At 39.8% G+C, this 15,041-nt stretch overlaps 1 protein-coding gene across 4 annotated transcripts in view; it reads right to left on the bottom strand.

Moving 5' to 3' along the window:
* CD109 (CD109 molecule) overlaps positions 1-15,041 on the bottom strand; it is a 150,670-nt gene that overhangs the window by 31,441 nt on the left and 104,188 nt on the right. For all 4 annotated transcript variants that reach the window (XM_079939828.1, XM_079939829.1, XM_079939827.1 and 1 more), the window contains 7 exons: positions 11,605-11,679; positions 11,001-11,058; positions 7,887-8,016; positions 6,866-6,983; positions 5,016-5,129; positions 3,183-3,401; positions 2,298-2,442 (listed from right to left, as the gene is read on the bottom strand). In XM_079939828.1, the coding sequence (XP_079795954.1) occupies positions 2,298-2,442; positions 3,183-3,401; positions 5,016-5,129; positions 6,866-6,983; positions 7,887-8,016; positions 11,001-11,058; positions 11,605-11,679 (859 nt within the window). The remainder of the gene's footprint in view (positions 1-2,297; positions 2,443-3,182; positions 3,402-5,015; positions 5,130-6,865; positions 6,984-7,886; positions 8,017-11,000; positions 11,059-11,604; positions 11,680-15,041) is intronic.

Raw genomic sequence — 15,041 nt, 5'->3', positions numbered from 1 at the left:
TATTTATAGAAACTTTACATCAAGCTTTTAGGAAGACGGGTCAAATAAATGACAATACAGTGGTACTGAACTTGTAGATTATGTGACAAATTAGGAGACTCTTATAGCTCAAAGATACAGTACACCTAAGCAAAAACCAAGTTTAAAATAAAATTTCTGAACAAAAATGTCAGGAATTGCATTAGGAAACCATCATTCTTACATAGGAAAGAAATGTTTTATTATTAATATTCTTCACATAAGTAGAATTTATTTTGATGTCCTTACTAATACAGTACAAATTCTTGAGAAACGATGTTTTTCAGGGCAGGGTGGTGGTATTTTTCAATGTGCTCTATGTATCAACAACAAAGTAGAACTAACAAGTATAAGCGTTTCAATAAATCTCAGGATCAAAAGGGTTAAAAATATGCTTCAAAGTTAGTAATATAAAGTGAAACAAAACACACGCTTACCCACATTCCTCTAACCACAGTCTAACACCATAACTCAAGAAAATAAGTAAGAATTTAGAAATGTAAAGGCTGAGTTCTAATTCTGACCTCACAAGGGTTGAACTGTATAGAGAAGAATATTCGTCAATGTGGTTTATTTTAGAAACTTACCAAGTCCAAATACCTAGTAAAAATCTGCTCCAGAAAAAATGAATCCAAAAAAGAGAGGAAGATCTTCAGGTGGGTAGGCTGCCGCCATGCTCGCATATAATGTCTCAAACTTTAGATATTAACACAGAGAAATAAATACCACTGTAGCTTATGTTTTTTATTTTTATTACTACTGTAGGTTATGTTTTTAATATTCAAAGTGAACATAAACTTAGACTCTCAAAATCCGAAGAAGCAAGCTAATATTCACACATCTGGGCTACCAAATAGGTTTTTTTTTTAATATATAAATACCATATAAAAATAACACTTGAAAAACCATTATCTAAATCAAGCTTTAAAATTAAACCTCAGAGCACTTCAGTCACAATAGCAGACTCATTCCAACATAAGGAGTGATGGTACACACTTCCCTCCATGTGTGCGCGTGTGTACCACATCATCTCCCAGCATCCTGGCACTGTGGGAGGTTCTTAGGCAGAATGTATTCCCCTAAGTAGAAAGCTTATTTAATTCTTTTTAAGCATTATATCTAAGTCTCCCAAAAAAGTCCTCTCTAGAGGAACCGGTTGTTTGAGGTTATAATAAAAAGCATTACACTTGCAGGGGAGACTTAAAAGAACCTCTGAAAACGTGCCTTAGGTCCTGACACCTCAAAGATCTAAATATTGGGTGGGCCAAAAAGTTTTGTAACATCTTATAGAAAAACCCTAACGACCCTTTTGGCCAACCCGATATTTAGATGTCATTCATCTAAATATTTCTTTCAGTTATTTGCAAAGCACGACCACATAAATAAACCATGTGTGTGGAAGCTCTGTCTAATAGTTGAAAGGACTTTGGGGTTACCAGAAGGTGACTAGGAGAGGGTGACTTAGTCAGTGGGTAGCTTCAAACTGGAAAGGGTACTTGTGTCTGCACAGGGAACTGCTAGAGGCAGTGGTCCTCCACCTCTGGTTACCAGAAGCAGTCATGGAACCTTTTCAAAACATGCATGCCCTAGCCACAGCCCAAGAGATGCTGACTGAGCAGCTCGAGAGTGGATCCCAGATATTTGTGTATTCCGAAGCTCCACAGAAGGGATATTCACCAGTGGCCGAGAGCCACAGAGGCAGAACCACCATACGATAGGCGTGGTCTGGCTACTCAAAAGAGTGGTCTGCACACCAGCAGCATCGTCATCACCTGGGAGCTTGTTAGAGTTGCAGAATCCAAGGCCCCACCCCAGGCCTACCAAGCCAGAATCTGCCTTCACACAAGCTCCCCAGGTGATTCACATGCACCTTGAAGACAGAAGAACTGGTCCAGGACACACCTCTCACTTGCCTTCCTACTGTAATCCATGGTTGGCACCAACTAAAAACTTTTTGCAACTTCTTCTCATTAGGGTTAAATAAGAAAATACACCTAAATAAGGACCTACTTATAGCACAGGGAACTATATTCAATATCTTGTAATAAACTATAAACTATTTTGTAATAAACTACTCTCTTTCAGAAAAGAATCTGAAAGAGAATATATACACATATATGTATAACTGAATCACTTTGCTATATACCTGAAACAATGTAAACCAACTATACTTCAACTTTAAAAAGTAATTAAAAAAAGAAAATATACCTACAAATAAATGAAAAATATATAGTATCATATACAAATAAACCAGTAGCGATGGTGATATCTGTTCTTACCAATTGCAGTGATCTGAACTCTCTCACTACCACTCACTATATGAGGAGGAAAGGAGAAACTCAAAGTTTTCAGGGTAGTTTGTAGCTTGCTGTCGGTCAGGTCTAATAAGATGGATTGTGAATATGATTTTTCTATTCCTTCAGCCTGTTGATAAAAAGGAACACAATTATCATGGTCCCTACTCATCTGTTTACAGAGAACTGCATGCAGATAATAAGTCAATCATCTGGCCTGTATATGGTTAGGTAAGTACCTACAGTGTCTTGATTATTGCTTCAAATCTGTTAACAAATGTTTCCCTTCTCATTAAATTAGTCAAAACATTTCATAGAATGGCAATGGAAATGATAAAGGAGAAGATGAAAAGGTGTTGAGAAACCCTCGGAGGTAGGTCCTTTTATTATCCAAAGACAGAGGTTAAGTACCTTGTGCAAAGGCACCCTTGACAAAGGTGGGATGAAACCCAGAGCTGTCTTACTCCGGAACACAAGCGCTTATCTACTGTCCTGAGTTGTCTTTTTGTGCATACTGTCTTCTCTGTAAAAACCTACCAAAACCTCTTCTACCTGTACTGAGGAATTCCAAAATTCAAAATCTATGTATCAACTTGGCATGACTTAATAGGATCCCAATGTCACACAGACTGTAAATGTAACTTGCCTTATAGTCGTACTATAAATTTAAAGAAGACGTTGACAATTACCTTTAAAAACACACGTGATATATTTTTACATTCAGATGAGAAAACCATTAGGCATTACCAGGAGGGTGGAAAAGATGACCCAGTCAGTCTTGAAAACAAATCTAACCAAGAGAAAAACCACCTTCTGTTGCCTTTTCAATTATGTATTTCCATTCTATTTATTTAGACTTCAAGTATTCACCTTCACTAAAATCCTCTGGGTGACAGCATCGGAAGCAGCAGGTGAAACAGCTGTGACTGTGATGGGCATTTCCCCCAGATGTGTTGGCCTGACCGGGAAAAGAACAGTTGCCCCATCCTCACTGGGAACCAGAACTGTCTGCTGGTGTCCTGTGACATTTATTTCATTCGAAGCCATTAGAATATCAAACGTGTCACTTTTCTCAATGATTACCTTAACCTGGAAGAAAAAATCATCAAAGGTCTTGTATAATAAATTGCTCCCCAGTAAAATGTTGCTCTAAGTGCAGATAAATCTATGAGGCCTGAAACTAGAGAAAAATAAGACAGAAAGATTCAGGCAAGGAGAGGGTGAAAGGGTGTCAGGAAAAACCTAGTTTCTTTCCTATGCTTTCTCCATCTGCCTCAAGACATGTGGGGAAATGGCATTCTTCAGTTCCATTTCTAACATTAAACTCCCACTAACATTAAATTCTCTCATTTTTCAAAGCCTGAGTGGTAAGGGTGTATCCAAAAAGGTTATTTCATGTCATGGTACTGCCACCAGCCTGACTCATCTGAGTCATCCTGGGACACTAGTCCCATCAGAAAAGCCTGAGGCAAACAGGATGAAATGTTATTACATTCATTGAGAGCCTCTGCTAAAATTATTCCAAGAAAAGTATGACTCAGACACTAGTCCTGAAACATATGTCGGTTGCAAACTTTCATAAAATATGTCAAAGTTGCCAGGCTCATCAAGAATCCCATTTCTCTGGGTCTTAGATTTTATGAATTGTTTTCCCATTTATTTTCTCATCTGTTTCTCAAAATATTTCCTACCTGACAGATGAGTAAACTGCAATTAAGTTATTTGCTGGTAAGTGGAGGACCTGGACCTTGAATGTGGGCCTCCTGACTTTTGCTCTTTACACTGGACCATGTTAAAAAGATTAAAAAGTAAAATTAGGGCTTCCCTGGTGGCGCAGTGGTTGAGAGTCCATCTGCCGATGCAGGGGACACGGGTTCGTGCCCCGGTCCAGGAAGATCCCACATGCCGCGGAGCGGCTGGGCCCGTGAGCCATGGCCGCTGGGCCTGCGCATCCGGAGCCTGTGCTCCGCAACGGGAGAGGCCACAACAGTGAGAGGCCCGCATACCCCAAAAAAAATAAAAATAAAAGGAAAGTTAGAAAATAAGAAAGTTTACTCTCTAGACATAGTGCTTAAAGAGATTATGGCATTTTCAGGTAATAAGGTTAATTACAATCCCTCCCTACTCCGGGAGGAAAAATCATTTTGTTAACACTACTGCAGGCACAGTACAAACAGTGGGCCTACCCCTGCCTTACAGGGAACTGACTTGGCTAAGGAGACACCGGGCCGTGACTCAAAAGACAAAGCCTTGAAAACAGAATATAAACACAGGGATAAGCACAACAGCATGGGTGAGATTCCTCAGGAAAGACACCTCAGTTTCAAACCGGGTCTTGAAAGGAATCAATTCTTGCCACCTGCAGTGAGCACAGAACAGCAGTGAGAAGCGGCAACACATTGTAGATGTGGGAGGAGAGTAGGGGAAAAATGCAGGGGTGGGCAGGAAAGAGAAAGACATGCCAAAGAGATGAAGGTGCATGACTAAAGCAGAGAACCTCTGCTAGAAATTAGGGCGAGGATGCCTGGGCAGGCTAGCAACATCCTTCGACATTAACAAGCAGAAGAGATGGTGGGCAAAGTATGGCTCTTTTCAATCTCCCAGTAATGTATAGAATGCTTAGATGCCCAAACACTACATAACCCAATCCCCGCATGTTTTCTTCATTTTTTCCTGAAGTGTAAATGATGATTAGTATATTACCTCAGTGGCATCTTTTAAATAATTGAATATGGTTACTTCCAAAGCAAATTCTTCACCTCTGATAACAGAGTAGGGAAGATTCAAAAAAATGAAAAACGGTTGGAAGGACTGGAGCTGAAAAGAACACAATGAATACAGATTTGATTCAAGTCCAAGTGCTTCACGCTTTACGCAATTAAAAGCGAATCTCACAAAACCTGTGACGCTTATAACTAACTTCACATAGAAATGTCCACTTGCCTACCAACAGAAAGCAAACAGCAACCTACCCCTAATGAACGCGGGCACATTGATTTATTTTACTTAACACAGTAACCACTACATTTTATGAAATGGCTACTAGGAACCAGGGACTTTACACAAATTATTTCATGTAGTCATTACACCTATGTAGGCAGGTGTTATGATCCTATTTTACAGAAAAGAAATCTGAAGCTCAGACATCTCTGTAACCGGTACAAGTTCACACTGCTGCAAAGTGTAGGAGCCAGAACTGGATCCCAGCATGTCTGAGGCCACAGCTAAGTCTCTCTTCCTCTACTCTGCCAAGTTGATTCTACCATTCTTCTTCTAAAGCCACTGGCCAAATGAAACAGCATCTGTTTTAGACTCATGTGAAAAGTCTAAATGATGGTTTGCCTGCTACCCTGTAATATACAGATACACATACTCGTGCTTCCTCATTGGTCACCCAACTCTGACAGCATCGGCGGAGCTTCTCACTGGCAGCAGCTAATCCCCGCTTAGAGGTTTATCTGGACATTTGTGGAAGTGTCAGACTGTCACCATAGGGTGCTCTTGGCACTTAGTGGGTGAAGGTCTGCATGCTCAGGACAGTCCCAGAAAAGGAAGAATTGTTCCGTGTCCCTCATGATTCTTGAATGTTCCTTCATGTAGATAAAGTACCTGCTGATAATGACCTGGGCTTACAACTAATTCCAACATATATATAAACCCAAAACATCTGTCAATATACAACTATTTTGTAAATCAAGAGGAAACTATACTTTGTTTTGTAACTTTATCAAAACTTGTTCACTATGTCAAAAGTTTACATCACCTCAGGCAGCACCACTCAAGGTTTTTGAGTTGCGAAAACAATACACGTATATCAAACTGGATGTGCAGCTGTACACACAGGGTGATTCTAAGCACGGTGTAAATATTCACATATGTTACTATGCCTTCTAGTGCAACTAGGCCTGGTCGCTTACATACTGAAGAGTATATTATTTTATTATACATTACTTTCCTTTTATTTCTCCTCACTATTTCACTTAGGGCACCTTATTGATTTTTTTAAAATTGAGTGTGCAGTTATATTATATTTTCTATGCATTTCATTTTGCATAGACGGTAGAGGGATGAAAAGCATAGCTGTTATAAAAAGCTGGCTTCAGGTATGACAGAGGTGAAGGCTACTGGTCTAAGACCAGTCATGGTCATTACATTCCTCTTGTCAGTGACGGGTTTAGGAAGCGACATGAGATGTAATTTGACCAAAGAGATGTGAAGAAATGTTTGCTAGGGGACATTTTGAGAAGTTCTGCTTGCCCTTAAAGAGGGATGCACGGAAATGTTCTCTCTCTTCTTGGCCTCTGGAAGGGGTTGGACTCAGTCAATAATAAACTTTGTATCCAAATCTTAATACAGAGCTAGCACGTTTAGCAGTTTAATACAGCTCACATTCCAAAGTGTAAAGCAGATGAAAAACAAGAAGGAAACGCCAAGGAATCTCTAAACTGTGATCTACGTCATCAGCAATCACTTTTTTTAAATCCATCGAGGAGCTGACACTTTCTTTGCTTCGTGGCACTGTACCATTTATCAGCAGCCCTTTAATATACTACCTCCACTGGAGTAGTTGTTAGTCCAAGACCTAAATCCTCAGAGATCACAAAAGCAGTTGCAACCCAAGAAGTGATAGAATCAGGTACAGTAACTTCGAATTCTTGGTAAGTCCTGGAACTGAAGCCAAGATAAACATAAAAGTCACAAAACCGAGAACTGACACATTTCAAAATTGGCCAACATAACCTAAAACCATGTTTCGGAAGAATTTTAAGTTTCCAAATCATTTACATATCTAAATTTTTTTAAAGATTTAAGCCGAAAACAGTAGACCCCAAGTTCTCAAGGAATAAGTCATAATAAGGTCATAACACTGCAGACTGATCCATATTCCAATAAAATCTTTCTACAATGTTTATATCTTCAGAATAAACATTTTTCATAAATTTTGTATAGATAATATACTTTTTCAAACTTAACTCCAATTTGTTTCTCTCAATATGCATAAAAGTTTCCCTCTGTATCCTAGTCTACCCTGTTATTTGTTTTCTGAGGTTTGACTTGTGTCTTATTTCAAGTTTCTGTAAATAGTGGACTCGCGATATGTGTAGATTTCATGATTCACCTGCTCAGTCATCACGCCAGGTAGCACAGAGTTTGTCAGCTAAGCTGAATTCCTTTCAGCATCCACACCCCTACTTCCTGTGGCTCACAGGGATGTTTTATGAGGAGCCACAAGGCAGGGGGAATAATCATGAGCGCTTCCCATCCCAAGGCAACAAAGGAATTCTCAGCAATCTTTCCCCAATGAGAGCCACAAGACTTCAGGGAAGTTAAAATCACCCTTCCTTAGCAAAAGGCCGGTCTTCTCCATGATGCTACTCTCACTGCCACAATTCACATGAAGCTTTATTAAGTACTATATTTAAATACAATAAATATCGTTCTAAAAAAAACTCTTGGTCCATTCAGTTCTTTATCACTCTATGTTTGTATTTAAGCATCAGAAACAGGGCAACACTTACTTAAAACTAAGGCCAAACAAAATATATATGGGCAAAGAACTTTATAAACTTTTACCCCATGCTGGTGTCTAGCCAAATCCAAGTCTCTGGAAAATGCTTTCTGACACGTGGACTGCTACCCGAAGAAAAGTCATGAAAATCTACCAAGTATCCTTCATATTCCTCCAAAAACGCTATACGGTCATCTAAAAATAAACACAGACAACTGTTAGGAAAAAGTCACTGTAGACAATGTTCATAAACCCAGTCCACAGAATCACAGCACCTCTCAGCTGACGGGGCCTTTAGAGTTTGTCTTGTCCAATCTTCTCGTTTTACAGAGGCACCTGAGACCCACAGAAGTCACGTGACTTACCCTAGTCACGTGGCCACTATGAAAGAGCCAGGAAAAAAAAAAAAAAAGTTTGATGGCCCTACAACCAATACCTGAAAAACTACTTACAGTTCAGCTGCTAAAAAATAACTTAAATCACATTTTTAAAGTTATCTCCAATTCTGCTACTCTCCTCTTCTTAGATCCCCAGTGCTGATCGCCTTTGGCTACACCATCCACAAGACGCTAAAATCATCCAGTTTATCAGCTTCTTTCTTATAAAAGAGGCAGGCTGACATATAGACATACCTATCTCTATTCTTTCAACTTTTCTATAAGCCTAAAATTATTTCAAAATGAAGTGTAAAAAGAAAATTATACTGTAGAAGGTACCAAAGATACCAAGATGAATGTGATGAGCTCCACCCATTGTCTATAGAGGAGGCGGACAAATACATGCTAAGAGTGATAGCGCACATAGGCCAAGGGTCCACCGTGCAGAGAACAGGTGACTTCACAGCCTCTGCACAGTGGACAGGGTATGGCTAGGGGAGAAAACCCATTCTGCGCTGTCTTCTGCATTCCATTTCCTTACGCCTCCGGATAAAGAGTATCTCATACAAGAGAAAAAAAATAAGCTAAGTACAAAGGCATGTCCGGACTATGACAATGTGTGTTAGGGAAGAGCGGCATAAAATGAGAACAGAACAAATGCTTGGGTCCAGATTTTTAAATATCAGTTATCCCGCGCTGAAGGATTTGGACTTGATCGTTTAAGTAATCATGGCCTTACTGAAGGTTTTGAAACAAATCAGAAGCACGATCTAACCCATGTTTTATAATGGTAACTCTGGTCTCGGTGCGAACAATGGTTTAGAGCTGGGGGAATGAGGCAGGAGAAACAGGGGGCTCCCGCGGCACCCAAGGAGGCATGCTGATGAGCGAGAGGAGAGGAAGGACAGCCTTGAGAAACGACCCTGCTCTGCCTCTCAGCTGGATGGCCTCTGTGTGCACCCGCGGGCAGGCTGTACCTCAGCATACTCCTCTGTGTGCTGGCTTGCCCCACTAGACCAAGCTGGAATCTCCATTGCCTCCTACACGTCAGGCATGCAATTAATATCATCTACTGAATAATGAATGAACAAACTGGATCTGAGGGATAAGACAATAGGTAATTGCAGACCTGTGAGTGCCAAACACGTGCCACGCATCTTACATCCTTTTGGAGGTACCCTCCTAGCAGCCCTGTAATATAGGTAATATTATTATTCCTCTAATTCAGGGAGAAACCTGAGGCTTAGGGACCTTAATGAATTTTCTCAGGATCATAAAGCCAGAATTCAAAGTCAGAAGTATTTCATGGCAAGTTCCTTTCTTAACCACTCTGCTGTTCCACATCCGACAGAGAGAGGAAAGAATTAAAGATGATTTCCAGGTTTCTGATGCAGACATATGGGTAGATGATAATTTCATTAACAGAGATGTGGAATCATATCAACTCAAGAGCTCATATATCAGCCAAATCATATTAGGGAAAAGTGATGCTTTGGGACACATCAAAGTTAAGGTTATTTTGGGGGCATCAGGGTGCAGAAACAGGGGTAAGGTAAACAGTCAGGGTGTTCCAGAGTTGAGTTTAATGGGAAAGGTGTCATGCAAGGACAAGGGACTAGGGAAGAATTCAATCACTTGAAGGTTTCTAGCAACATAATATGCTGGTAAGAGTATCAGGCTTCTTCTGTTACAGTGAAAAGGTAGAAGGGTCTCAGAAAAGGTAAAGATTACAATAAGTATTACTAACAATAGAATGAGTATTACAGTGTGCACCAGGATTCGATAAGTAAACATCAACAAAGATGGGTAAAAGGTGAGAGTGCCAGAGAGAGAATGGAAAAGCACAGATTGGTCTGGAAGGCCGCCTAGGGTAGATGATTATATGAAGAAAGCTAAATGTGCCACGTGTCTTTAATACATAGAGATCATAATGATTTCATAAAATCTTTAAGACTATAAAATTATTCTCATAACTTCAGAACAGAGGGTCAGGTGTCCTGTGGTGTCAATCAACAACCCCAAGCTGGAGAGCCTGGGGCTTAGTGTGGACTAACTGGGAACATGTGACAGGAACGGGGAATTCATGGATAGAGACTATGATAGTTCTGTGGCCTTTCAAGATGATTTCGTATGATTTTACCTGAAAGAAAAGAGAACAACTTCTAGAATTAATCATCCTCATTTACACATTTCCTTCAGTCAAAATGTTTTACGACTCCTTCCTAAAAGCACACTTCTTTTAATTAGTTGGGTGGTCAACTCTATTTAGCAATCCAGGGAACTAGGATGTACAGATGTGACTGCCCGCAAAGAACTCAGATTGAGGAGACAAGTGCGTGCGTGCGTGCGTGCGTGTGTGTGTGTGTGTGTGTGTTGACAGCACACTTTATGACATCTGGGCTATTTTCTAGGTGAACAATAAAAAGGTAGAGAACAAAAATGTTTCAAAAATACATTGCCCCTTTTAACTGATTCCAAAATAACACCACAGTTTACAACACAAATTGGAGGCATAAGATCTTCCAATATGTCCAAAAATATAACCATGTCAAAAAATTACAGAGAGCAAATGGAAAGCATTCATTACAAATATCTAGACAGGAGGTGAAAAACACTCCATGTCATGGTCCAGATGTACTTTCAAGTACATTAAACTGCAAACACTGTAGGATAAGAGAACAGAAAATGAAAATTACAATATTCATGTTCAGCCAGAAAGTAGTCATACTTACATAAGTAACTATAAACACTTGAGATGAAAGACTTAATTACTTTAAAAGCACTTTGTCAGATTTCACTTACAAACATCAATGAAATCCTTCACAAGGTTTGCATCTGTCAACACCCAGAGGCCACACTCCTAGAAAGAATAATTTTAATTTTCTTTTAAAATAAAAGTTTAAATGTCCTCTAAATTGTCAGACTCCCATACTCCTAACTCACCCTTGCTCATTTGTTTTTGTGTAGCATGTGAAAGTAGTTCCCTTTTTTTTTTAACTCCTGCTCATTTTTGAGAGTTTAGGTACATACATGAGTATACATTCTCTCTCTCATACCCAGACACAGACATATAAACACACACACACACACACACACACACACACACTCTCTCTCACATGAAGAAACAGACATTTCCAGGTCAAGGAAAGTGATATAAAAGAAAGAAATTATAATGACAAATTCCATTATTTCTCTAATGGTGAATTTATTCATTTGCTTTTAAAACTAGAAGGGTGACTATCTTTCCATTTCAAATTACACTTATATAACACACTTAATAAAAGGTTAAATTAAATAAATGTAATAAGAGGCTAACATTTCAAAATTTAGATAATTAATTCTGAAATTAACTTTGCAGCAGTAAAATATATTAATATCTTTTCAAATTATAGCAAACTAAACATACCTGAAAGACTGCAAAAGAATTCATGAACATGCCTAAATAATATCCTGTGTTATAAAGTTCCAGTTCATGGACCACCTAAGGAAAGATAAAATATACGGAATGAATGCATTCGTATCAACGTGTTCTGCCCTCTCAACGGGTCTGATATATACCTTAGGTAAGAGACAGCCCATATGCTTATCAAATTTGAAAATGACACAAATGGAGGAATAATGAATATGTAAATGCCATGTTCATAATTCAAACAGCCAAAATTACACTTCTTTTTTAAACTTATTTTTATTCTGTTCAGCAATCCAGAATGCCTAAGAAGTGTGGGCTTGTTGACAAGACCAACACGTAGAGATCAGCATTAAAAATGACTCATACTTTTGACAAAGATAAATGGGTTCAATTGGATAGCTAACATAAGTTCTAAAAAAATGTCAGTTAGGGACTTCCCTAGTGGCACAGTGGTTAAGAATCCGCCTGCCAATGCAGGGGACACAGGTTCGAGCCTTGGTCCAGGAAGATCCCACATGCCATGGAGCACCTAAGCCAGTGTGCCACAGCTACTGAGCCTGCACTCTAGAGCCCACGAGCCACAACTACTGAGCCTGCATGCCACAACTACTGAAGCCGGCGCACCTAGAGCCCGTGCTCCACCACAAGAGAAGCCACCGCAATGAGAAGTCCACATACCACAACGAAATGTAGCCCCCGCTCGCTGCAACTAGAGAAACCCCGCACACAGCAATGAAGACCCAATGCACCCAAAAATAAATAAATAAATTTATTTTTTTAAAAAAGTCAGTTACCTAAATTCTTTAAAATAACTCAAAGAGACAACTCACAAAAGAGGAAACGCAAATTATGAATAAGCAGAAAAATATTCAACCTTATTGATAATCAAAGTGATGCAAATTACATCAATGAGATAGTTCTTCAATAACGAGATATTTGCATGTATCTGATTAGCAATGCTACTTTTTAAGAACAGTACTCATTGCTAGCAAGAGTGAGTAAAATAGGCTAAAAGAGTGAGTAAAATTGGTACATATAAACACAGAATTAGAATATGACCCAGCAATTCCAATCCTACATATATACCCAAAAGAACTGAAAACAGGGACTCAAAGAGATATCTGTACACCAGTGTCCATTGCAGCATTCGTTACAATAGCCAAAAGGTAGAAACAACCTAAGCATCATCAATAGAAGAATAAACAAAATGTGGCATATATACACAATGGAATATTATTCAGCCATAAGAAGAAATAAAGTTCTGATACATGCTACAACATGGATGCACCTTGAACACACTGTGCTCAGTGAAACAAGGCAAACACAAAAGGACAAATATTGTGTGATTCCACTTATATGAAATATCTAGAATAAGCAAATTCAGAAAATCAGAAGTAGATTAGAGGTTACCAGGGTTGCTAATGGAAGGGGGTAATGGAAAGTTATTGCTTCACGGTCACAGAGTCTCTGTTTAGAGTGATGAAAGTTTTGGAAATAGTTATGATGGTTGTACAATATTATGAATGTAATTAATGCCACTGAACGGTACTTCTGAAAATGGTTAAAGAGGCAAATTTTATGTTATATATATTTTACTATGGTAAAAAAAAGTTAAGATATTATACGCTTTTTGGTAACTATTTTGATACATTTCCCTTATTTACATTAGCATGAAGACTGACAGACTAAGACAAAGACAGGGGGAAAATCACTAAAGGTTCTAAGTGTAAGTTTAAAAACACACCAAGTTTAAAATTAAACACCCAAACCACTGCTTCTGCTATACCAACAACACCACTGCTCCATCCATGTTAAGTAAACATGGTGCTAGAACAGGTACCAAGTAGAAAACAACGGAATGAGAAAACAGAAAATTTCATAATATCTCAACAAGCTAGCCAATATAGTTAGCTCAACTATAGACAAGGGAGCCAGAGCCAGATAGGATGGAGAGAAAAGGTTTTCGTTCCATAACTCCAACTCTGCCACAGAACACCAATATGTGCAAGGTGTCCTGCTGAGATTCAGGTGCAAATCAATGGAATTATCTAGGAAGAAGCATCTCTTGCATAAAGAAGTCCTCCTTTTCTCACTGGCTCAGTGAAAGGCACTGTCAAAGCTGCAGCAAGGGAAGTCTGGTATCTGAAAATTAGTCCTGGAAGATCTAGGACACTTAAATTATTCCAAGGCATTCAAGAGTCTCTGGGCATCACCTATAAACTTAACAAGAATGAAAGAAACCAAAACAGTCTATTATCATAGGCTCTTGACTCCCTCCACCAGAGCCAACTCTGGAGAAACAATAAAAGCAAGCAAGAAACTTGGACGAGTAGAACAAGAAAGCCCGCAGAAGAGGGAAGGGTATCTCGCTTTGGAGCGCTGGAGGAAGCAGATGGCAGAAAGCTGCTAAAAATAGCAGTCAGACAACGGTTGGAGGGAGGTTTTTAAATTCTGCTCGTGCTTCTCTTCAGAAGGTAGCCTCAGGACAATCATTCCTTGCAATTTCACCGCCAAAACCAGCAGCCAGCAGGCAGGCAGTGTGGCCAGGATAATACCAGGTGAGCACCTCTGCCCTTCCGGTGTGAGAGGGTGAGGAAACGTGAACAGACCCCTGGCCTTCAAGCACTCACTCTTCCTCCTCTACTCCTCCAAACCCTCAGGGCTGGGGTCATCACCTCGGGGGACCGCGGCTTCCTGGGCTGCTTTTCCCTAAGAGCTTAAAAGTGAACCGCTGAGTGGAAGGGGACAGCCCACTGGGAGGATCAAGAGTAGTTCTCGAGTCCCTGAAGCTCAACCTCTCGCCTCTCTCTAAATTCACAAGACATACACAGATTGGAACCTGGTGTTCAGCCTTCCCCAACAGACATTATCAGAGTAGCAGCCAAACCAGCTAGCCATCCAACGAGTATAATTTCCGTAAAAGACATACATCTGGACAACATACAACGTGTGAAGCAGAATACTGAAAAGTCAGCTCAAGAGTTTAAAATAAACATAGTAAATATAGGTAAGATAAAATATTAGCAATATAAAACAAGAAAAAATATAAGAACCAAATGAAAATAATACACATTAAAAGTATAACAGCTGATATAAAAGTAGGATATCCATCAAAGTAGGATAGATACAGCTGATGAATAATCAGTGAGCAGAAAGAGTCAATTGAGGAACTCTCCCAAAGAAATAAATAAAAGACAAAAGAGACAAAAAACATAAAACAAAAAGCTAAGAGAGGGGCCTCCCTGGTGGCACAGTGGTTGGGAGTCCGCCTGCCGATGCAGGGGACACGGGTTCATGCCCCGGTCCGGGAAGATCCCACATGCCGCGGAGCGGCTGGGCCCGTGAGCCATGGCCGCTGAGCCTGCGCGTCCGGAGCCTGTGCTCCACAACGGGAGAGGCCACAACAGTGAGAGGCCTGCGTACAGCAAAAAAAA

The sequence above is a fragment of the Stenella coeruleoalba genome, assembly GCF_951394435.1.
Source record: "Stenella coeruleoalba genome assembly, chromosome: 12".
Lineage (NCBI taxonomy): Eukaryota > Metazoa > Chordata > Mammalia > Artiodactyla > Delphinidae > Stenella > Stenella coeruleoalba.
This window is presented reverse-complemented; position numbering and strand designations above follow the sequence as displayed.